Genomic DNA, 25,848 nt, shown 5'->3' on the forward strand with positions numbered 1-25,848 from the left:
TGAAATCACAGTTTCCTTTTATACAGATTTTTAAAAGGTGAAAATCAGAGTCAGACATTGCATGATAACGTCTCTCCTTCCTGTTCCACTGTGTAAAAATATGATCCAGTATTTCGGGTTTGTCTGAATATGTATTGATTTGATATGACACAAAAATGAAATGTTAAATACACATATTCCCTGATCTCCATTTAGTCTTTGGTTTCTCATCCCTCCATCAGACCTACAGTGTGTCGTCACTGCTGGTAATACAATGAAATGTATCTGTTTAATCTGACAGTGCATCTGTGATATTGAGGTTGTGATGCCTCAGTCTAGTTTGAGGAGAGTAGCAACAGTAAATCTTAAGTAAATCTGCCCCTTCATTGGCCCGGCTCAGAGAGGAGTCCAGGTGTGGCGGCTGAACGAGCGAATTCCATGGGCGTGTCCTGGCGACCGCCCCGAAATCCAAACAGAGCGAAAATGCCACTGACTTTGTGGTTTGTGTTGTTGTGGAAACGTCCTGAATCACCTCAGACGTTTCCACCTCAGTCACACAACGCTTCATCCCAACTACTGATTCACATTAAAAGGCACTGACAGCCCACACAGTGTTCCCATCATCACAGTGTGGCACCTTGCAGAAATAAAAAGGACACTTGAGTGCTTCAAAAATGTACGATAAAAATAAGTTAAGTCCCTTAAACTGAAACATGTCTCCTAATGAGCTCTGCAGTCACACTCAGTGTCACCTCCCACAGTAAAACACACACACACAGACTCAGAGAGAATGTAATCTAAGTAAATGTCAGAATAGATCTTGGCCACTGCCAGCAGTGCTCTGGCCGTCTATTTAGGGCGGGGAGACAGGATATTTTAAGCAAGTGGCCAACTCAATTGCAGTCTTGTCCCTTGTCAACGCTCTGTATCGCACAGTAACAAGAAACGACTTTGACTCAGCCACAGACTGATTGTATGAGACGCTCTGAAATCATTCTCGTAAACATGTTTTTGGTGATTTGCTAAATTTGGCTGAAGAGTAAATTTTGTTTTTAACACATTTCAGTCACTATTTAAGTTTGCAGCAGCTCGTAATGACACCTCAAAATGTAGCCCTTAAACTGTTGTGTGCAGCCTTGTCGTCTAGCAGCTCTGTGAGGCTGTTCACACTCTCGTGCACTGTTCGTACGTATACGAACGAAAAGTGATGCACCACAGTTAGTATGTATCCCACATAATCATCCATCCATCCATTTTCATCCACATATCCGGGACCGGGTCGCAGGAAGCACCCAAGAAGTCCATCACCCTAGCAACGCTTTCCAGCTCCTCCTGGAGGACCCCGAGGTGTTCCCAGGCCAGATGAGATATATAATCCCTCCAGTGTGTTCTGGGTCTGCCCTGAGGCGCCCAGGAGGATCCTGATAAGATGTTGAACCACCTCAACATGAAGGAGCAGCGGCTCTACTCCGAGCTCCCTCTGGATGTCTGACTCCTCCCCCTATCTCTAAGGCTGAGCCCAGACACCCTACAGAGGAAACTCATTTCGGCCACTTGCATCCACAATCTCATTCTTTCAGTCACTACCCAGAGCTCATGACCATAGGTGAGGGTTGGGACGAAGATGGACCAGTAAATCGAAAGCTCCGCCTTGTGACTCAGCTCCCTCTGAACCACGACGGTCCAGCGCAGCACCCGCATCACTGCAGATGCTACGACAAACCTCTACCCTCTAGAGGCTGTGGTCATGTGACCAATGCTCTAAAAGAAGTAAAGAAGGAAGAAGTCCGTGCAGGGAGGCAGGTTGGGATGGTCGATCAGGCCCCCAGCAAGTGTGTTAAGTTTTGACACAAATTTTCAGAGTGGCCAAACAGTGGCATTACAACTCTGAGTCCATCTCCTGATGCCATTGGACTAAAAAAAATCTTTTCCCATTGACTTGCATTAGGAAAGAGACGTCTGTAAATCAATGGAAATATATTTTTTGAGCATCACAACCTCTACGATATGACTCTTTCCACTATCAGGATTTGATCCATTTGGTCAGATAACATTTGGAAAGTCAAGAAGGGCCACATGATTAAATCATTTTATACCTAGCACTAAACCAGAAGTAGCCTTCTCGGCTCTACGGGCCCAGTCATGCAGAAGCAGCGCCACACATCCAGGTAATTGCACATCCTGGTAATAGAGCTTTTTTGGCTTCATGCACCACTGAGCAGCTTTCACAGGAACGCACGGGGCCCCGGCTTCAATTCTGTATCCAGTTCTCCTTATACATCCATTAGGTGATGGGCAACAAAACAGGACTTTTCCTCAGGAGACCGGTGTCAGTGATCCATCCAATAATTGTCAGATTATTTCAGGTTGAATCAAAGTGGACACTGACACTGACCGAAATGTTTTTAACCAAATTTGACCTGGTTCAAACTTGATGTCTGGACGTATTTTGCAAATCTGCAAATCACCAAAAACATGCTTTCTGGGAGAATTTTTTTTTCTTTTTGATTTAAAAAAAAAAAAAAATCAAATAATAACAATAATAATCTCCATGCCGGACAATCACAGCAGCTGTCATTAAAAAGAATCCTTGTTTCCTTCATAAAAAGAAAACTTCTGCTACTTTTTCTGCTACATACGTTTTTTTAATTTTAACAGCCACTGATTTAACTTTAAACACCACTGAATTCATAGGACTGAAATATTTTACTTTGAAAACCTGAATTTATTGTCCTGAAATCACCTCTTTGAAATTAAAATATGAAATTTCTTGATATGTCGTGTCCATTTAAAATAGTAAGTTGAAAAAAATCTATTAAAAAAAATCAGTCAAATTTGATTCGTCAAATTCAGAAACTAAAGTTAAAAAGTCAAAAAATTTGAAATATAAAAAGAAAATCAGTCAAATTTGAATCTTAAAATTCAGAACCAAAAATTCATGTCAACAAATTTCAAATTAAAAAAAAAAATAGTCAAATTTGATTCGTCAAATCCAGAATCAAAAATTCAAGTAAAAGCAATTCAAATAGTCACATCCAGGCTACCCAGCCTATCCTGTCCTGGTTTGCCATAAAAATTTTTAACTTGAATTTCAAATTTGTGAATTTTAAAAAAATAATTACAGCTTTTGTAATAGCAAATCAAGAAATGTAATTAATGATTAATTCATAATTAAAGAGGTGAATTCAGAACAAATAAAGTCTGATACATGGTTTTCATAGACATATATTCAAATGCCACAAATTCAGTGGTGTTTAATTTTCAGTATTGCGTGTCCAGTGGTTGTTAAAACTCAAATACGTATGTCCCTTATTGGCTTCCATACATACAGTCATTTTGAGACAAAGGAGGCAAGGTCGTGACCCTGCCGGTAACTCGTCATGTGCAGACAGGATGACGCGTTCACTTGTGCATGTAGAGTCGTATGAGGCCCGCCTGGTGCAGCTGCTGCCACAGGGTCATCTCCATACGCAGGTCGTGGTTGATGAAGAAGCCCACTGGGCGGTAGTTGGTGTCGTAGTAGTGGTCAGAGTAGTTCTTATAGTCTGGTGTCATGAAGCCGTACGCGCTCACCTTAATCGACACAAGAGACATAAAACCACAGTCAGGATAAAACAAATTGTGTCATGTGATTACCTGACAATCTAAACAGGTTTCATTTTACGAGCTCTTAAATCATGTTTTGACTTGACTCCTGCAGCCTGAATCATTTTCATTCCCCCACAGACAGATTGAGAAACAGGTCTGTGGGCGATCTGATAAATTAAATCATACAGTTGGCACAGCAAAGAACCATGTCATATTTCCCGAGTGCACAATATCAGAGCTACGTGCATTTACAAGGCCAACTGCTGAGAGTCAAAACATTCTCACGCTATCAGGCAAGTGCAGCCTTGCCCCTCAGTAAATAAGCAGCTGAGCGACAGCAACATGCAACACAGCAGGGATGAAGTTCACCTGGTCGCAGGTGTGCAAAGCAGCCAGCAGCATCACAGCTCCTGTTGACGGACGGTAGATGTCCTTAAATTTGGTTTTCAGAGCATCAGAACGAAGGAATCTGAAACAAAGAAGTAATGACAGCACTGATGAATCTGAAGTTTCACATGTATAATAACTGACCCTCTGTCACAGTGTGGGAACTTCCAGCAGCAGCTCACTCTGGTTTCAGCCTCGCTGCTTCTCTTTTAATCTCATTTCCAGCTATTTGAAACGTGAGCCCTGCTTTCATTCTGTTCGCCTGCTCTGTGGACACGACGCTCACCTGTTTCTGAGGTAACGGACGAAGTCAGGATGGTACATCTTCAGCTTTTCTCCTGACACGTCCTCTCCAAAGTAATTCGAAGGACTGTGGAGAAGACATGACAGTATTGTAAAAATGACACAAACATTTAGTCAAAGGGAAGCTTTTCTGTGTGTTTTAGGCTGCTGTCATTGCTGTCATTGTTCATTTTAAGTTTAAGTCGTCTACTTAAAGTGTTTGTATTTGTCACTGACAGGCTCAAATTGTTATCATGTGTGTCTGATAACATTATGAAAAGGAGCAAAAAGAGAAATGAAACATTTTTCCATAGTTTTCATTTGTTCCGTTCTGTTTTGTGTCCAAGTCTCGTTAACAATAAGTCCCGAAGACTATTTCACGTGTCCAAATCAGCTAAATGTTCAACCATGACATTCAAAATCTTTTAATAAGCTATAACTTGTGTTTCCACTGTTTTTCTTCATGCAACATGTCACCTCTCGTGTCCAACACTCTCTCTTGGACACAAAACAGAAAAGAGATATACCATATTTCAAATGAGAGAAATGCAACTGTGTCATCTTTCACTGAAAAAACAGTCAACTTATGAGTGCTCCCGACAGCAGCTGCCCTCGCTGTCAATTTTATGCCTTTTTGCTGTGGCATGTCTGTTACCTAAGAGGAAGTGTCTGTTGCTAGGTAACTGTCGTTAGCGTGTTTATTGTGTCTTCATGAAAACACATCAATTCCGCCTGTGCAGTTCCCACTTGATGCATGCCTACAAACTGTCTGACAGTCTTGCCATCATGAGGTGAACAGAACAAACGCTAGATGCACTTGCTTGTTTCACTAATATTGTGTGATGGGTCACATGTAGCATATTTTGAAAGACAAGCTGCAGGCCATTTAAAATCGATCTGCAGGCCATGATTGGCCCCTGGGCCAGACTTTGAACATGTCTGGTTCAGAGGGCCACGCAGCCCTAACACTTTGCCCTAACCCTCTATCCCAGCAAGACTCAGGACACCCGACTCCTCGACGTGAAACAGAGGGTCGGGTTGATTGGTGAGGGCAAGAGGTGAAGCAGAACCATGAGAGGAGAACATGAGAACATTATTGTGAGTAAACTCTGATCATTATAACAGCCTGTAAGTGTTGCTCACTTTTTGCCCCGCTCAGGTCCTCTCTCCACTGGAGTGTGTGTCGCTGCTGCCTTCATCAGCAGGTAATCACGGTCGTGATCAGGCAGGAAAACGTATCTTGTTTCCTGCGTGAGAGCAGCAGAGTGTGACGTGACTCAGGTCTGATTCTGTTATGATTTTAGCATGTTATAGAGAAAAGACTTTTATCTTTATGTCCTCACTTTAGACAGAGGGGGTCCCTTATACCCGACGCCGGCGTAGCTCCTCATGGAGTTCATCAGTGTGTTGGTGGAGAATGTGTAGTGGGTGGTCCGAGACCCCACATCCTCCTCAAAGCCCTTAATGATCGCCCCGTTAGTCCTGAAGATCAAAAGTGTCCACAATGAAAACACAAATGTTATGACAGAACAACACGAACATCCTGTTAATTATCCTTTAATCCATCTGTAAACTCAGCAAAAGCCAAACCAGTCTGACTGAGGCAGCTCCTCAGGGCCTCAGGGCTCTGCTCATCATGTTGTCAGAGTTTAACCTTTTGAAGACACACCGGCTCATTCTGCTAACGTGTTTTATGCTAGCAAAAATTAGCATTAGCATTGCAACAGCCAGCTATAGCAGTAAATGCAACATGCTAATCAAGCTAGCAGCTAGCGTTAGCTTCACCCTCTGGTCCAAACATGGTCAACATGGATCCAAAAATCCAAGATGGCGACGGCCAAGTCATAAACCAATGGGTGAGCTCACGTTACGGTGGCTGCGCCCAGTATTTTACACAGTATATGTTATTTCAGTTTTTACCTTTCTGAATGATTTTGTCAGACATTTTTGGAGGTATCAAAACCTGCTTAGGGCCCGATAAAAGGCCGAACACAGGACCCCAAACACGTGGCTTTACAAACATGATTTAAGCTTTTGAACCACAACAAAAAAACACAAGGGATTTAACTGTCAGGGCAGAGTTTAGCTCGACTAAGTCTTTACCAGGATTACATAACGAGGCTGTGGTCAGTACCTGAAGACGTAATGATGACTGTCGATCTCCTTCCCTTTCTTTGAATCCTTCAGTATGCCACCGTTCCCCACCACAGCACAGTGGGTACAGTCTGATTTATTGCTGCGATCCTTCCAGTCGTCCAACATCCTCCAGTTAGCAGAGGAGTTGAGGACCGACAGAGTTTCCACCAGCGCTGTTGACACAGAAAAACAGAACTAATCTGGATGAGATTTATTTAACACAGAAAAAATCCTTAAATCATGAGACAAAAATTTAGCTCCTGAACCACTGATAATTTTTTTTGTGCCTGTGTAATTGCATCGCCCACAGATTCATTTATGTGCATTTGGTCTGAAAGAAAGAACACCCCCCTGAGGCTCCATGTGTGGGCACACAGACAGGAAGCTGCTATTATCTCAACACGATAAGCATCTTAACAGCGATGAGGCCCACATGTCCTCACTCAGATTATTCAAAATACTTTGCATCTTCTGTCTGGATACATTTGGGATGCAAATGTTTAAACAGAGAGTAAAGCATCAGCTTCAGATGACCTTTAAACACTGTAAATGTACAGTGAGTTACATTTGCATTAAAAAACACACACTGACACGACCTGAACAAAGGTCACATAACAGAATGTGCCAAAAATTATTTCACAGGTTTTGTTATGTCTTGTAAAATTCTGGACTGATGTTTTAAAATAGAGAATTTATTTCTGAGGAAACTGTCATTTGATTCAGGTGTAAAACCACTCTAAAATGTATTAAAGATGCCCACTGTGTGCGTACAGCCTTTTTCAGTTGAAGGAGGAGGACTGGTCGAGCATCTCGTAAATTCTTGATTTTTCTGCATTAATACTAAAATATTCTCCTAAATATTTATTTTTCAAAATCAATGACAATTACAACCTTAAAATTATGAGAAAGGTTTTCATTTTTTAAAAAAAGAAAGAAAAGAGATTCTGCCCATTTTGAATTAACAAAATAATATTGTAAATTCTTGTATTTCTGAATTAATGCGATTATTATGTCAGAATTATGGGAAAAGTTTTCATGATAAAACATTCTACTAGTTTTTCTGAATTAACAAAACATCTAATAAATTCTCTTATTTGGATTATTGTGATTATTATCTCAGAATTATAGGAGACATTTTATTTTTATTTTTTTCAAATCTGCTCTGTTTTTTATCCGCATTAATGAGAATGAGAACTAAGATTTTTTTTCAAAATCAATGAGAATTATTATCTCATAATTATGACGTATTCATGTTAAAAAAATCTGAAAATGTTTCTGAATTAACAAAAAATATAAATTCTACTTTTTCTAGATTCATGTGATTATTTTGTCAGAACTATGAGAAACGTTTTCAAGAAATAAAATTCTACTCGTTTTTCCTGATTTTTTTTATTTTTTGAAAAATCAATGAGATGATTATCTCAGAATTATGGGAAAAGTTTAATTTAATAAAAAATCTATTCTTGTTTTCTCTGCATTAACAACATAATAACTAATAATTTTTTTTTCAAATTAACGAGAATTATTATCTCAGAATTATGGGAAAGTTTATGAAAAAAAATCTAGTTTCTCTGGCTTAATGAAACAATTTCATAAATAATCATAAATTATTTTTGATTAATGAGAATTATTATCTCAGAATGATGGTAAAAGTTTTATTTAAAAAATTCTACTCGTTTTTTTAATTAACAAGAATATTATTTTTTAATTATGGGAAAGGTTTAATTAAAAAATGCTTTTTTCTTAAATTAATGAGATAAAACAAGAATTTATATTCTCGTTTTTTTTTTAAATTTTACAACATTTTTATCTTTAAAACAAAAACAAGAGCTGAATTTTTTTTCAATGAAAACTTCTCACAACTCTGAGTTAATATATTTTTTATTTTTCTCAAGTAAGTTAATTTCACCTCTGTAGGAAAACAATGATTTAAAGAAATAAATAGAAATATGGATAAAAAGAAAAACACACATGTATATATATATATATATATATATATATAAATATACCAAACCAAGAACTCACTCTTGAAATCGATCCCTCCCCAGCCGTGGGCTCCTGGGTACTGGCTCAGACGCTGGTGATGTTCATAAGTGGCGTGTTGGGCCCACTGCAGGACTGGAATGTGTTTCAGAAATCGTCCTCCAAATTCTGTTTTTGTGACCCGACTGCGGATACTGTCCGGGCAGTCCTGAGGGAGGCAGGTAAAAGACATTTACTCTCACCAGACCACATACAGGAAGTCTTCACCTCGACTCCTCCACTTAGTACCAACATACATTTATGTCCCACATGATCATTACAAAGCCAGATTCATCAGTCGGCCAGTTGCACAACTTCAAGATTAACCTCCAGACTCTCACTGGAGGCAATTATCGAGGAATTACACGCTCACAACCAGAGCTTTAATCCATTCATTCATCATGAAATTTACATGGACACATTTTGCTGATGCATTAAATATAAAACCACATGTGAGCAGATGAAGCATGAAAAGCTTCCACACATGCAAACACGTGAACACATGAATACTTTATCCCATTAATTGTGTTATGTGCCCCTGGTTCTCTGTGCAATCAATTATCGATTCAGCCTCTCTGAACTCTGCTCTTATGTAACAGCTCAGAAACTAAACTGCAGCTTAGCTCAGCTGATCCTTACTTTAAAAGCTGGATCGTACCAAAGTTCAGTGAGTGCACGGCAGGAAATGATCACCATCATTAATACACTGATCATTAAACTTTAGTTAATATTTATTTTACTGTTAAAAAAAAATAAATGATAATAATGTTTATTTATTATTAGTAAAGCTTTAATTCATGTAGTTTAACAGTTTATTGTTGCACACATAACATTTAAGATACTATATTAAAGGAGCAGTGTCAGATTTGGGAGGATTGAGTGACATCTAGTGGTGAGGACTGCAGATTGCAACAGGCTGAAACTTCTGCCGGTTAGAATTCCTTCAGTGTTTATCGTTCAGGAGGTTCAGGCTGAATTATCCACAGAGGTCTCTTCCTCTCCAAAACAAACTCACCTGGTGGTTTAGACCAGTAACAACTATGAAGCAGTTTCACGTTACTAATCAGTGTTTTTCAATCATCCCAATCTCACTTTGGGGTCGCTGAAAACCGGCGACTTCTGGTATTAGACGCCGATGAAAAAAGCTGTCCTTTCACGCCGGTCGCTGTTATTGTTTAATGGCATCCGGTGATAACAGGAGAAATGTGGCAGGACAACAACGAAGGTTAAAGCAGTGAATGTCTGAGTAGGGTGCGCAGAAGAAGGGGTGGTGGATGGGTCCAACAACCGCCGACTTTCACCCAGGAGGCCGGTGTTCACTTCCTGTAAGATTGTAAAGCCAAACCCTGTTCTTTTTAACTAAACCCAACCACGTGCGTGTGTTGTTGAAGGAAAAGAACATCACCTGACCTATGGCTAAGTCCCGCCCTCAAACGCGATGAGCCAATCACAGTGCGTATAGCCATTCCCATACACTGGGACATTCTCTGCCTGGACATCCATTAAAATGCATTACAGAAAGTCAGTTTTGTTCGGTTTTATGAGCTTTTTCTGAGATTTGAAGTTTAAAAATGGTCAAACGGTGTGCATGGGGTACATGCAACTCTGACACAAGGTATCCTGAGAGGCTGGGCGACCAGGTGTATTTTTTACACTTTAAACCACATCTCAACCGAGAAAAGTGTCTCCTTTGGATAAAGTTGTGTGGTAACATTAGACCACAACATCAACTCAACGTGAATAAGATTAACAATGATGTCTACATCTGTTCTAAGGTAAGTCAACATTGTGTTTGAGGCAACATATTGTCACTTTGCTGGAAAGAAATATAAAGTTATCTTTAACATCTCTAGCTAACGTTAGCTAAAGTTAGCCTAACGTTAGCTCCTAGCTGCGTTGTTCATCATGTCACCTTGTTTGCTGGGAGTTCATTAGCCTATTTTGTTCTAGTTTTGTACTTTGGTGATCGTACATCATTGTTAGCTGTTGTCCAAAGGGCTCTAGTTAAGCTAACATTAACTTCTGGAGCTTAGCTTCATTAACTTATCTGTAATGGCAGAGATAACAAAGGTTGGCAAACGTTATGCTGAATGATTCAGTGTAAATACTGTAGCACCAAACTAACGGAGAGACACTCTTGGTAAAGATGGTAAAAAGGCCGTTATCCTTTTCTCATATTCTGAGCCAAAAACCTTAACTTCAGTGGCACTTTAACTTGTTGTCTTTGATGGTGACGGCAACCAGATGCGGTTCACAAGCGTACACTGTGACCTGTAAATTTTGGCTTGTAATTTAAGCTTTTCATCGACCTTCTCAACAATAAAATGATGAATATATCCCTCCAATGCGTAGTTTAGGCCCTTTTGGTTACTTCTCAATGACATCTGATCGTTATGTCTCCAAAAATCATCAGTTGCCTCCTGTGAAATGCCGTGTACTGTGACACCTGCCATAGCGCCGGACACTGAATGTTGATAGTTTGTCCGAGTGAGTGGAGGGGGCGTGGCTTAGCCATAGGTCAAATGGTAGTGTTGTACCGATGTTGTGCTTTTATTTTGAAAGAGACTGTGTATAAACTTTACATTTCCTGTGAAAAGTGTTTGGTTTGTCCGTCCTCAGCTACCGTAGAAACATGGCGATCTCCGTAGACGAGGTAGCAAAATCACAGCGATTCTTACTGTCAGCTGATTAGAAACTAAAGAACACATACTTATTATATTATATTCCATCTCTGCCAATACATCACCCTAAAGCCTACATACTGAACCTTTAATTAAGTATTTTTTTACAGTCAATAATTGGTTTGTAAAGAATCTATAAACATAATTTGTAACTGATGATTATAATACCTTGTTAAATGGTTAATAATTGCTGTTAAATAGGGCATCTATAAACAAATTTGGAAGGCCTTTATAAGGTTGGAATATTTACAGATGCACAACACAGTAATTATTGCTTCACAAACCAGTTATTAACCATTAACAAATACTTCATATACAATGTTATAATGTGTGCAACAAACTAAAAAATAACACATATGACAGCATTACTAATAATTAGGAAACATGGAAGAGACTGGGATTAAACCTCCTACAGAACCATGTGATCCTCCAACGACACGTTCAAAGACTACAAGGCAGATCTGAGTTTAGGTTTTCTCATCCTTTCCTCTCAGCGGACACAAGACGGCTCAGCAGAGAGATTCTGAGCTGATGACACATTCAGGGTGGGAGACGGAGGAGACACGCTGTTATTTAAGTGTTTACTGGAAACTCAGACCCACTCAGTGCGACTGTGGCAGCCGCCCTGATGACCTAATGAATCTCCACCCTGATGAAAACCAGAGGGGTGTGACGATCTGAACTTCTGATGCTCCACAGATGCGACACACCAAATCATGTGACTCATATCAGATGAAGTCAGGTGTTTTCTAGTACTGAGGTTTTTTGTACCAGGCTGTAAACATACTTATTTCTGCTGTACAGTTTTAACATGGGGGTCTGTGGGGACTGACTCACTCCTGGAGCCAGCCTCAAGTGGACATTAGAGGAACTGCAGTTTTTGGCACTTCAGCAGCTTGGTTTGGAGCCACAGACGGAGTAGGGAGAACAGAAGCTCATTGTTGGTACTGTGGTATGACCAAGATGGCAGTCTGACCCAGGAACAGCACAGAAAGCTAATTTACTACGAATAAAAATGTGACTTCAGGATCATTTGAGAGGAGTTATAATCACATAAACACATGGCTTTAATTTCAGAGGTAAACAGACAGAAAATCCAAACAAGCAGAACTCACTGTTTGTGGAGGGATATCTTCACTCATGTAAGTGTCTCCGATGAACGGAGGCTCTGTTGGTCTGGCTGCCTGTGTGGGCTGCTGGCGCTGCAGTGTGGGGCCTTTGGTACTGGTCCTGGTACTGGTTTTATCCGCACCATCAGACCTTGAACTGGACTTTGAGAGCTGCAGGATGCTGTTCTCTGCTGGTTTGTGTTTAACGGCTGTGGGAGTTTGAGTCTTTACAGTTGGAGTGTGTGTGTGTTGATGCAGCTCCGGGGAAAAGTTGGAGGCAGGGGGCAGACGGGTCCACTGGCCACTGTTGCTCTTTCTGTCAAGAGGCTCCTGAGAGTCCTGTGAGCCGCTGTGGAAGACAGAGCAAGATCTGGCGGTGAGCCCAGCAGGTCACTGCTGGAAATAAATCATGTGAACCCCCACATCTCCCTCAGTATGCTCTCATGTGGTGAGATGCACTTAGAAATAATGAGAACAATAATAATGATGACGTAAAAACAACAGCCAAGTCGCCAGAATTTGCACGTTTCATGTGTTTCCTAAGTTTCTATAGTGACGTCGTATATCAAATCATCAAATCAAATTTATTTATAAAGCACATTTAAAAACAACCTAGGCTGACCAAAGTGCTGTACAGTAAAGGTAAAATCACAAAATAACAAAGTGCAGAGATCATGAGTATGAGCTGACTGTGTCATCAGGGGGTGAAGAGGATGGTGTGCTGCAGACCACTGTTCAAGACCAACAAACAACAAAACTGGTTGTGTTTCAGCGAGTCTTCGTTGCATTTCCAGCAGCTTTTTAACCCACAAATGTGGCTGTTTTATAGGGACTCACTGTTGTGTTTTCTGCAGCTTTTAAGTTCCCTAATGTAGTTGTTTTGTAGGGACCCATTGCTGTGCAGTTCCCAAACATGGGTGTATTTTATGGACGTGTGGCTATTTTCCTGTGTGTTGTGGCTGTTATTCTGTGACCCATCACTGTGTTTGCTGCAGTATTTTAGTTCCCAAACGTGGGTGTTTTTTTGGGACCTTTGGCTTTATTTCCTGCTGCTTTTTATTCTCGAAATGTGGATGTTTTTAGCAACCCATTGCTGTATTTCCAGTTCCCAAACATGACTGTTTTCCTGCAAAGTTTTAGCCCCATGTTGTGGCTGTTGGTTTGTGACAAATTGCTGTGTTTGCTGCACTGTTTTAGCCCCCAAATGTGGCTGTTTTATAGGGACCCACTGCTGTGTTTTTTGCAGCTTTTAAGTTCCCTAATGTGGTTGTTTTTGGGGGACTTGTGGCTGTTTTTCCTGTGGGTTTCTAGCCCCCAAATGTGGCTGTTTTATAGGGACCCACTGCTGTGTTTTCTGCAGCTTTTAAGTTCCCTAATGTGGTTGTTTTTTGGGGACTTGTGGCTGTTTTTCCTGAGGATTTTTAGCCCCATGTTGTGGCTGTTTTTTGTGACTTGTTGCTGTGTTTGCTGCAGCATTTTAGCCCCCAAACATGGTGTTTTTAGGGACCTGTGGCTGTTTTTCCAGCAGCTTTTTAGTTCCCAAACATGGGTGTCTTTGAGGGACCTGTGGCTGTTTATCCAGCAGCTTTTTAGTTCCCAAACATGGGTGTCTTTGAGGGACTCGTGGCTGTTTTTCCTGTGGATTTTTAGCCCCATGTTGTGGCTGTTTTTTTTGTCGCCCATCGCTGTGTTTGCTGCAGCATTTAAGCCTCTAAATGTGAGTGCTTTTTAGGGACGAGTGGCTTTTAGTTTCCAAACATGGGTGTTTTCTAGGGACTTGCAGCTATTTTTCCGGCTGCTTTTTATCCCCCACATGTGGATGTATTTTAGGGATCCATTGCTGCTTTTCTAGCCAAAATTGTAGCCTTAAAACTGGGTATTTTAAGCCAAACATGATCTTTACTAACCATAACCAAGTTGTTTTTGTGCCTGAACATTACAGCACATTAACCACAGCGTTGCTGAAAAGTAAAGTTTCGATGTATCTTCTACCTGATAATATACAAATGTAATGTATCTGTGGTTTACAGAAATGTTCCAGGCCAAAATTAATTCAGTGATTGGGTTAAATAATAAAGGAATAATTCAACATTTGGGGAAAATGTTTGTTGGTGTTCTTGATGAGAAGATTAGCACTCTTAAGTCGTGATCTGCCAGTGAGCAAATCTGCTTCAATCCAGCTTCATATTCAGTGGACTGTTATTTTGTGTTCATTGCCTCATCTTACTGTTAAAATCTGTTGACAGGAAGTGTCTGTGGCTGAAAACCACTGACGGGGTTAAGTGAGAAATTATTTTGCAACTTGGGGAAACCAACCCTTCAATCAACTTAATAACTTTCCACAAAACAACACATCAAATTAAATACATAACAATATGGGAGGAACCAAAATTCATTTGGACAAATAAGCTGATTTATGACTCACATTTCATAACTTAGAAAACACGTTACAGTCATGAGAGCGAGGGAGGAGGCTGTGGTTTGTTTGAGTCATTTGAGGCGCTGAAAATCTTCTCTATCCTATCTGCTTGTCACAAGAAGAGATGGTTATCAGATGGCACAGTGATGCAGTGGTTAACAGGTCACCTCAGAGCAACTGGGATGTGGGTTTGAACCCGCTGGGGCCCCTCTATGTGGAGTCTGAATGCTCTCCCCTTTCAAAATACTTGTTAGAAACATTGTTGGCCTTATTGTTTCAGTAGGTTCACAAAAATATCCTGACTCGCAGTGATGAGGTTTCTCCCAAACTTTAACACAGATTGTTGCTGATTTTGTCTGATATTTCATGTAGAGAAACATCCTGTAGTAAAAGAAGCGTCAGTTTCAGGTAACCACTGCTCTTATCATCACCCTGACCCGACCTGACACACCAGATGCTGCTGATGTCACCATCAGCACTAAGTAAACCTCGTAAAGCCGCTAACGAGACACAAACGCAGTAAAGCAGCTGAATTAACGTGTAACTGGAACTTGTTAATGTTGAACAGAGACCAAAGGTTGAGCCACAGAGAGGACAGAAGGACAGTAAAACGCTTGTTTGTCTTTTATTCGTCACCTTCAGAGAGTTTGTAGAGGAACAGAGAAAGATTAAATAAACCAGAATAAGAATAAATCAAAGATATTGTTTTTGTTAATTTTTTTAAATTTGTAAAATAAATAACTACAAAAAAAAATAGATTTTTTTTTAATTATTATTATTTTTGTTAATTTTTTTTCCTTGATTCTTTTGGATGGTAATTATTGTGCTGAAAATTATTATTATTAAGTGCACTTGACTACTTAATACACATTTAATATTGGCATACTAACAATGTCCTAAACATACTGTACTTCTTTTCAATATATACACCATTCTTTTGACAACGCTGTATCTCAATAGGGTCATGGCAAAAATGTTTTTCAAAAATTTACTCAAATTTTTTTTTAATTGATTTTCTTGTGTTTTTTCCTTTCCTTTTCTCCCTAAAAATATGTGAATTAAAGATGATCAAAAATAATAATTTCATTTCTCATGTCTATTTCCTCCTATTATTTCCACTTTTCTTTTTTTTTTTGTTCCTTGACCATTAAATTAAATATCACTATACGGTGGTCATGGAAAAAAAAATCTTACTTTTTTATATTATTAATTTTATTTTATTTTTATTATGTTTTTTTTCTTTGATTCTTTTGGGCGGCAATTACTGTGCTGAGAAAAGTATTAATTAAAAATTATTAAAAATAATACTATTTACATTTGTCATGGTTTTTTCCATGTTTTCACAGGATTTCTTTTTTTTTTTTCAACTTGACTGATACTTATTTAATATTGACATATTTAACAGTGTCCTGAACATACTGCATGTTTAGTTCAATATTCACACTGTGCTTTTGACAATACTGTATTATAATAGGGTCATGGCAAAATACTTTTGTAATATTACATTATTTTAACATGATTTTTAACTTTTTATTATGTTGAATATGAATAAATAAATGAATAATTTTGTAACATTTTATTATATTCTTTTTATTTTATTTAAAGATTTTTTGGGGGCATTTTTTGCCTTTAATTGATAGGAAAGCGAAGTGTGAAGTGGGGAGAGAGAGAGGGAGTGACATGCAGCAAAGGGCCACAGGCTGGAATCGAACCCGGGACGCTGCGGCAACAGCCTTGTACATGGGGCACTTGCTCTATCCACTAAGCCACTGATGCCTAGTTTAATTATTATTTTTGTGTTTGATTTTTTTTGGTAGATTATTATTCTCATAATGAATTATTGACTAAAAATTAAAATAATCATAATAATAATAATAATATTTACATTTCTCATGTTTTTTTTCCTCCTATTTTTCCATATTTTCTCTTTTTTTGTGTCTTGGCTATTTAATTCATATTCAGTACTGACATACTTCACAGTGTCCTGAACATACTGCATGTTTAGTTCAATATTCACATGGTGCTTTTCCAATAATGTATCTCAATAGGGTCATGGCACCAAAAAACAGAATGTAAAAGGCTCCGCAGTCGATGAACAACATGGAGGTCTCCTACATCAGAGAGCAGCAGGAAGTGAGGAGGATATTTTTACTCTGGCATTCAAATTAAAGACGAGCTTTTCAAATGAAAGACCTGCAGCTCCACACGCTCACACTCACCATTCAGTGTGTGAAACAGACCTTTGAGAAGCAGCCATCTTTTCCATTTCTGTCCCTCGACTTAGTGCATTTTATCTGGACGTGCTGGCTTTTAAAGCTGGAGCTCTGCCCGTTACAACAAAGCTTACATTTCACAGACGCGTGTGAGAGACCACCTCCAGTGAAATAACTCCAGGGGCTTTTTTTGCATTAGTGCAGCCGGGGCGCTGTGTGGCTCCTTTGTTAAACCACAATGATACAAGGAGAGGGGGAATAAGTGCTGCTTACAAAAAAACCATGGAACTTTTCATACCACTCACTCATGATCTAAAAGTTTAACCCTTTAACGACACCGTCCTGTTTTACTGCTGCGTCTGGCCTCAATTATCTGCTGCTCTGCCATTCAGGAAATCTGAGACAACATATGGATCCTGTGCAGTCAGTGACAGTCAAACATGTTCCTGTCATGTTCCCTTTGAAGCCCATCTGATTTCTAAATGAAACAATGACCATGAGGCCTCGGAAAACTTCTTTCTCAATCTGTGTCCTACTACGAGCGACGGAGTTTACACCAACAAATCATTTTCTGACAAAGCCGATATGTTTTGTTTTTTTCATGTAAAAGATTTTTTTTTTCTCTTCTCACTTGGTAAACACCATAACTACGCCAGCGTACATGTGTAATGCGCTGTAGAAACATGGTGACGCAGACCTCCTGTCTGTCTCTGTGAGCTGAAACCATTTCCCTCAGTGGAAACAAAGCTTTGATTTATTTTAATTTCACAGATAAGAAACAATAAATTGTGAAGACAATAAAGCCTCCACACACTGTGTGTCATTTATCCTGGCTGAAATATGAGCAGAGGAAATCTCTGTTAGCTGCTAGGTTAATTTATACAACTTAAAATACCATAGGCTTGTGCTAATAACATTAGCATGTTGTATTTGTGGGGAAAATGTGTCCAGATAAAGACAAGTGTTTGTCTGTGAATGCTGCGAGTTATAGTGAAGCTGAGTTGTGTTTGAAACTGTCTCTATTAAGTCATGTTTAATATGTGTGTTTAACATGTGTTTAATGTGTGTTTTGAATCAACTAAACTTTACAGCACTTCACAGAAAGCCCGTCACCAACTAGTGGTTTGGAGGTGTAACTGCAGAGTGACACAGACACACCACACAGGGGCTTTTAGTTGGTCTCTCAGATTTAATTTAAGGGTGTTTACATTCACATCAGATCAACAAACTAAGAAGAGGTAAAGTAAACAAACACTATTATGGGAAGCGTAGCATATTTTTGCTTCTGTTGCATCCATTTTGACTTTTGCAAAAGTGTCTCTCACGAGTTGCCAGCTAAATCTCTGGAGTACATGTTCAAATGAAGTCCTGATATTTCATGTCTGGTGTCAGATTCTTTGCACACTGTGTATCTTCCTTGTTGGTGTCTGCACTGTAGTTACACTTCCTGCTTGTTTTGGGGAATTTTGCCTTTTGTTCAGACCTCAGCAGGTCAGAAACATGATCAGCTGGATGATGGATTATACTATTATGGCTGGTTATGTAAAGTAAACTTCCTGGTTGCTTTCCTGTGTGTGTAGGATCACTGTCCTGCATGTACAGAGTCAAGATTTTAACCTCACAGTTTAATATCATTAAAATGACTCCATGTGTCAGTGTTCAGGTGCTGTTGCTCCCCTCACCTGTTTGTTGTCCGTATGAAGCCATGGAAATGCTTCAGAGGCATTGGGGACCAGGGCAGACGCGTCTCCAGGTTCACACACAGGATGTAAACACACAGCAGGGAGAAGGCGGTCACCACGGCAAACACCAGCCTCCTCTGGACCGCCATCCCCATCAAGGAGCGTATGGCTGCAGCTGGTGGGCTGTGTGTGCTCGCCCTGCCCTCCGCTCCACCTGCAGGGACATGAGGAGGCAGAGGATGGAGGCAGGCGAGGATGTTGTCCTGCTCAGGACAGCTTCTGTCTGTGTTGGTGAAGCAGGGGAGGGAAGACGGAGCGTTGTGATGGTGGGGATTTAATTAGCCCGCAGCAGGATCTGGGCTCCACTGTGGGCTTCTCTCAGCAACACTACAGTGGGAGGGAGACAGACACAGAGAGTTGGAACCAGGGCACAGAGTCTGGGGGGTGGGGGGGGCAGGATGGAAGGGGAAACTTTATCTTTCAGCGTCCCAAATAATCCCTTTTTAATGAAACCTTTTCTCATGCCCCTGAACACAAAGTGCAGGGTCACAATCTTCATATCTTTTTGTGTGCTGCTTTTATTTATCTCCGTGCTGCTCTCACTGTTCCTGAAAAGGTACAAAAGACAAAGCACAGCTGGTGCACACAACAACATTTAAAAGATTCACACATTTAAAGGCGGGCCGGCCCTGGACGTCTCAGGGCTCTGAGCAGGATTTGGTTTGAGAGGGTCCCTCCATCATTGTGTCACCACTTCACATGGCACTGAACCCATCAGTCTGTTGTAAGTATTCATTTAAGCACACATAATGACAAAATCAGTACGTAAAGACTAAAGTGGGACCTATTCACTGCAACACAATCATTAGATAGACGACAGCCAATACAGTATTTGTCTATGACTCCTCCAGCCCAGTGAGCAGTCCTCTTAAACTGACCTCCAAATGTAATTTACTTAACATTAATTATGAGCTGCAGTGCTGGCAAACTGTCAAAGAAGAGTTTGTGAAGATACTCAGCCCAGTCGCCAGAAGAAAATGTTAATGCAAACCATGAACATGTTACATTTGTACATTTCTATCTATCATAACATTTCTAAAGTGTCGTAATATATAAGCTGACTTTGTCCTCAGGAGGTGGAGGGGATGGTGGCTGGTGTGACACGTAGGCACGAGCCCTGCCAGGCTGCAGACCACTGATCAAGACCAAGAGAGAACGAAACCAGTCATGATTTACAGAGTAATCACTGTGTTTCCTGCAGTTTCCTAAACATGGATCTTTCTGAGGACTTGTGGCTATTTTTCCAGCAGCTTTTCAGTTACTTAACGTGGGTGTTTTTTAGGGACCTGTCGCTGCGTTCGTGCCCCCAAACCTGGGCATTTAACCATGACCAAGTGGGTTTTGTGCCTAAACGTAACCACAGCAATGTGTCCACTAGTCATGATTTGCAGAAATGGACAATGGCAGCATTTTTGCCGCCGATCAGGTACTTATCCTAGTTGGTGTTTTCATTCTTGACTTGTTCATTAATTTTGTTTAACTTATCAGAACTAATGTGATTTTTGTTTTATCACAGCATCATGGTCGTGCTCGTTTTATTGGAGACAGTAAATTATTACATAAATGATCCATTTTACCAGTGTCTGACCGTTTTGTTTTTCACTTTTTCTTGGCAAAAATGGCATAAAATCTCAGATTTTTTCAAGGAAATTTAATTTTTATTTCATTATCATCTCTTTTACATAAAAGAAAATCTTTTTACACCCCTCAGAACCCAAAGGGTCTCTACACAACTGCTCAGCCATTATCTACTCACCCATATGCCGAGGGAGGCTCAGGTGAAGTTTTAGAGTCCTCACATCACTTGCAGAGATCCAAGGGGAGAGGAGGTAGCAACACAACTCCACCTAATGGAGGCTGACGGCGCCCCAGATGCAAACGTCCAAAAACACATCATTGAAACCACAAAATATCTCCATACTGCTCGTCCGTAGTGATCCAAGTGTCCTGAAGCCCCGATAAAAAGTTGTTTGGAAAAACCTCATTTGAACTCTGTTTTTCACTGCGCTCACGTGTGCGCGCTTGCGCGAGACCGTGAGACATGTTGGGGCTTCTGATATATCTTATCTCACCAAAATAAATGTTGGCATTTAACATTTCTGCGAACGTGTGATATTTAACATTTGTACGTTATGATGTAGCGGACATGTTAAAATTTACACTGTGATAAACATGTGGTTAAGTTTATGGTCATGGTTGGGATGAGATCATGTTTTGGCTCCAGATACCCAGTGATGGGGAACAATGTTGCCAAGGAAAGCAGCAAAGTCTTGATAGAAAACAAATGAAGCTCAGCTTCGTGAGTTCAGTCAGGAAGAGTTTCTTCATGCTACATTCATTCACAGTTTTCTCTCTCTGTCCCACCGCTGAGCGCCCTCCTTCGCTCCGTTCACCTCCAGTCACCTTATCCAGAGCCCAGGACGAGCTCATAAAAAGCTCACTCCTCTTCACATGCAGGAGGCGGCTGCACAGAGCACCTGAAGTGAAGTTTCCTTTAAATCCGAGGTAAGATTTCCTCTAAATAAAATCAGTTGCACATAAAGCTTAAGTCCTTAAGTTTTTCTTTTGCGTAAAGTTCGTTAAACCGTTGCACAGAGGACCTTAGCAACCAAAGTAAGGGAGCGATCACACCGAGATGAAACGCTAGAAACGCCACACCAGTAAAACCATTGTTTTCCTATGATACGGCGCGTCTGACCGGCGTTCAAGCGTCTTTTTAGACAGGCGTTTTTATAGATGCTTCTTTTTAGACGCGTAGATGCTGAAAAGTTAAAATATTTTCAACTTTTTGAGCGTCAGACGCCAGTAGCTAGCGTGCATTGAATAAGTATTTCCTTTTTTTTTTACTTGTCTGCATTGGTCTTCATAGCTTAGCGCCACTAAAGGGTGTAAGCTTCTTGTGAAGATTGATGCACTGATTATCAAAAATAAACATATACATGTCTACTATACTGTACTGAAAAACAAAAACAAAAGAGAAGTCTATACTGAACACCAAAAATGTGAGAGTCTTGGTGGAGGGGGAAAGCCCGATTGCAGAGAAGAGTTGCCAGCGCGGTGTGGTAGGTTTGAGAAGCAAGTGGGCCCCTTTGGAGTGATCCCATCGGTTCTTTGCGATGTGTCACGGAGCTGAAGTATCGAACATGCATGTGTGTATTTGAACCCTCCCAATGTGTTTATGAAAACCATCACCAGGGTCCAGGGCCAGCCCTGCGGGGGAAGGGGGTCGGTATGGCACCCAAAGACCGCAGGAGCGCCCAGACCCCAAGACCAGGGAAGAAGGCCAGCACCCCCAGAGAGCCAGAGACACACCCCAGACAGGCGGGGCAGGAGGGCCGGGCCCCACTACCCACGCCATGCGTATCTACAGTGTGTGTAAACCCACCACCCCCCCTCTTACTATGATTCTCCGATCCCTGACGGAGAATCATTAACCCTACACCGTGAATGTGAATGTGAGTGCCCCTAAGTGTGATGTGATGCATTAAAATTGAGGGACATAGGAGACAGGTGGGGGCAAGACTGATGGCTACAGCACACTGCTGTCCTGCAGCCCGTGCAGCCATAAGACACCTGGAACCTGTTCCCATCTGTCCCCCAAGATGTAGGTGTATGTGGTGCTTTAAAATTGGAGAACAGATAAGGATGGGCCGGGGGGCAGCATGGAGGGCTACCGGACACCACTGTCCCATAGCCTGCCCCATTATGAAGCCCCCCAATCCATCAGTGGTCTGCACCTCGAAGAGTGAGTGTATGTGGTGCATTAAAACTGTGGAATATGTGGTGAGTGAACTAAATGTGGTTTAGGAGGCCAGGCCAGTGTAGGCCCGGCCCGAGGGCTGGAGGGATGGATGGGAGGGGCTAGGAGGTGGCGCCAACCAGACCCCGGTGCCGCGAGGCCCCCAGCGCCCATGGACAGCGGGCCAGGCGGGCCCCAAGGAAACCCAACGGGCCCCCACCTAACCCCGCCCCCCTGGCAACTGCAGCGTCGGGCCCCAGCAGTGGTCCCGACCTGGGCCACACCGCCCGCAGCAAATCGGCCCCCAGCAGAAGGACAAGGCGCGCCACCAGGGTGCACGGACGACGGGCCCCACCCAGCCCCCCCGAACCCCGACGCGCAGGAGCACAGACCAACCCGCAACCCCGCCAGTACCCCCCCAGACCGCCACAGACCCCAAGCCGGACCCCCAGCCCATCCGACCCGCCCCCTACCGGCGGCCGCACACCAACGGGCAGGCCCACACTGTGCAGCACCAGAACACCCCCCGCGGGCAGCACCCAGCCCCCACGCCAGGCCCCACAACCCAGGGGAGGACCCCGGGCCCACCCGAGGCCGGGAGAGAGGAGCAGGGAGGGACGGGGAGAGGGGGGAGGGAGGAGGGAGGGGGAAGGGCAGGAGCGGAGCGAAGGGGGGGGGAGGAGGAGCCCACCCACCCCGCACCACCAGGGGCGGAAACAGCCCCCCAGGGGGGACCGGCCACGCCGCCCCAGGCCCAGGGAGCACGAGGAGACCCAGCCCCCCCCAGGCACACAGGGCGAGCAGTCCAGACGCATAATTGAATAAGTATTTCCAGCGTTTCAAGCGTCTTTGAAGCGTCCGTGTCTCTAGCATCTTGTTTCTGTGTCATTGCTGCCTAAGGGAACAAACATAAAGGTACCTCTGACTGCATCTCAGCAGTAACATGGCTGAGTTTATTTTGATAAATGAGGAAAATGAAGGCGTCCTGAGAAGAGTGTTCCATGACTGGAAGAACCCGATAGACACCCTTAATGGTGAGAAACTGATTTTGCACTAAGTTTATGATTTGGAGTTGGATCACTCAACTTTCTGAAGCTGCGCTCTTCCAGCCCCGTCACAACTGATGATCGCTTTGGACGAGGTATTTCATGTACACAAGTCAACTGTGTGTCGTGTCATTCAGCGGGTTTCAAATGTTGCAATTCCCTCCCACATTCGTTGCTTCATGTTTGCTGTTATTTTCGGATCAAATTCACTCGTCAGTTTGTTCTTTCTTTTACTGAATTCATCTAGAAGTATAATTTGGTTCTTGTGTCTTCTTATCTTTTGCCATTCTTTTTACTATCAGGCCGACTTTGGGAGAGGACGCGTAGATGTGACAACAGGTAGCCAGGGCTATCACAAGCGCATGTTCAAGCAAACAAATTGTTTCCATGGAAACAGTAGAATTTCATCCATCCATTTTGAACTGCTTATCCGAAGTCACTTCACGGGGGCAGCAGGCCAAGCAAAGCACCCCAGACGTCTCTCTCCCCAGCAACACTCTCCAGCTCCTCCTGGAGGACCCCGAGGTGTTCCCAGACCAGATGAGATATGTAATCCCTCCAGCGTGTTCTGGGTCTGCCCCGGGGCCTCCTACCAGTGGGACGTGCCCAGAACACCTCTAACAGGAGGCGCCCAGGAGGATCCTAATCAGATGTTGAACCACCTCAACCTCAACCTAATCTCCTGCTTCTTTTCCACCCTCTGAGAATATGTGACATCACGATGGGGTCAAATCGGCAAAAACTTTTCTCATACTTCTGTGCTCATGTAAATAAATATTCTTTTCTCTCAGAACAAGTCTCTCCTGATTGATCTGCTCTTCATGGCCCTATCCCCGCTGCAAACACAGCGCTGAGTCACTACAAAACAACCAGCTCTGCAGACATCTCACTGAGGTGTCACACCATCCACCACCCCTCCACCTCCTGATGATGAAGTCAGCTCATATATTATGCCACTTTAGAAGCGTTGTTATGATATCCATGCCAGCATTTTCTTCTGGCGTCTCAGCTGTGCTTCCCAAACTGACAGCAGCAAAAACCCTGAGGTCAGCTGCAGCTGACAACAAACGCAGGAAGCTAGAAACCGTATCTTACAGGAAACTTATTCTTTGCCCCGTCTGTTGTGGTCACACCAATCTTGTGAGTCTCACAGGCTCTCAGCAGAGGGTGAAGACATTAACATACACTGTGAGCACTTCCCCTCTTCACTTCTCACCTCTTTGTAAGAGTAATAAACACAGTTTGAGGCTGGGCTCTGAAACCTGCTCTCTGAACTTCAGTCTGGAGCTGCTTTCTTAAACCCATCAGTCCTCAGAGGTAATCGCTTGATCACCGGGTGAATCGAGGAAAATAATAACAGCACCGGTGACAATGTGAGTGATACAGTTTCCCAGGCTTGTGTGAGGGAGTAGGTGCTCCTGGCTGAGGCTAAACGGGGAATGGAAAGAATGTGTAGCAGTGATCCAGTGATAAACTCAGCTCCCACATCTCTGATAACAGGAACATAACAGGAAAACTCCAGAGGGAATTTACATTTTTCACACAAACCAAAGAAAATACAAATAGTCTTCACAGAGATTTTTACTTTAAATAAATGTCACAAACTGAATACTGTCTAACATGGCTGACAGGGTCAAAATAAAAAAGGGGAAAGGAAACACACATGCATCAGACTGTGACAAATCATGACTCAGTCTCTCTTCCTTTAGTCAGAGGACTCTCTCGTGTCTGTTCCTGTGTAACAGGAACAAAGCTCCTCAAACACAACACAGAAACATGAAGTAAAGAAAAACACATGTCCCTCTCACCGGTACAAAATCCTCTGTGTCCTGTGCTCTCTGTCTGTCCTTCATGCCGGCTGTAGTGTAGACACAGTCCTCTAAGTTGGGAGCTCCGCCGCTCATCTAGTGTGGAGCGGCTGCACTGCCAGCCTCAGCACTGTATGGGCGGGACCATTGTGAAATAAGCAACAGCTGCTGGCAATTGGTCAACCCCCTCAACTCCACAGTGTGAGGCAGAGGAGGGGGGAGGAAGAGAGAAGCCCACTGCAGGCTGCAATAAAGTTCGACATGAGCAGGCAGCTCCGAGGAGCTCGGCCATGCTCACAATGTGTGGAGACCCTGAATCACAACATAATGACAGACAGGAAGACACACACTCGTGTACAGATGTATCTACAAAGAGAAACTGTCAGGTGACAAGCAGGAACATGCACGCTGAACTTCCGACACACAGCTGACAGTGCTTAAAAAAAAAAAAAAAAAAAATCAAGACAGGAAGACACTTCACAAGAGCCTTTCACTCCATCCATCCATCAGCCCTCCAGCAGCCAGCCATCAGTCAGCTGGGCCCTGCAAAGCCAAGTGAGAGTCAATGGCCGGTGCGCCTCTCCGGGTTCAGTTTCTTCTGTGAAAAGAAAGGAAATACACTGAAAGGAGAGACACGTTTCAGTACGCGCCACCGGTTGCTTTTGCAGTCCGGAGGAAGTGAGCTAGCTGGAGGGCG

At 42.4% G+C, this 25,848-nt stretch overlaps 1 protein-coding gene across 1 annotated transcript; it reads right to left on the minus strand.

Moving 5' to 3' along the window:
• Positions 1–25,469, minus strand: st6galnac (ST6 (alpha-N-acetyl-neuraminyl-2,3-beta-galactosyl-1,3)-N-acetylgalactosaminide alpha-2,6-sialyltransferase). The gene is made up of 10 exons (XM_033611429.2): positions 25,152–25,469; positions 18,499–18,885; positions 12,191–12,533; positions 8,398–8,563; positions 6,371–6,545; positions 5,580–5,718; positions 5,380–5,483; positions 4,241–4,324; positions 3,937–4,036; positions 1–3,552 (listed from the first exon to the last, which is right to left on the minus strand). The coding sequence occupies exons 2-10, from the start codon at positions 18,651–18,653 to the stop codon at positions 3,382–3,384; spliced, it is 1,437 nt and encodes a 478-aa protein (XP_033467320.2). The 5' UTR covers positions 18,654–18,885; positions 25,152–25,469; the 3' UTR covers positions 1–3,381.
• Positions 25,470–25,848: the final 379 nt, after the last annotated feature.

This window comes from Epinephelus lanceolatus, chromosome 21 (assembly GCF_041903045.1).
Source record: "Epinephelus lanceolatus isolate andai-2023 chromosome 21, ASM4190304v1, whole genome shotgun sequence".
Lineage (NCBI taxonomy): Eukaryota > Metazoa > Chordata > Actinopteri > Perciformes > Serranidae > Epinephelus > Epinephelus lanceolatus.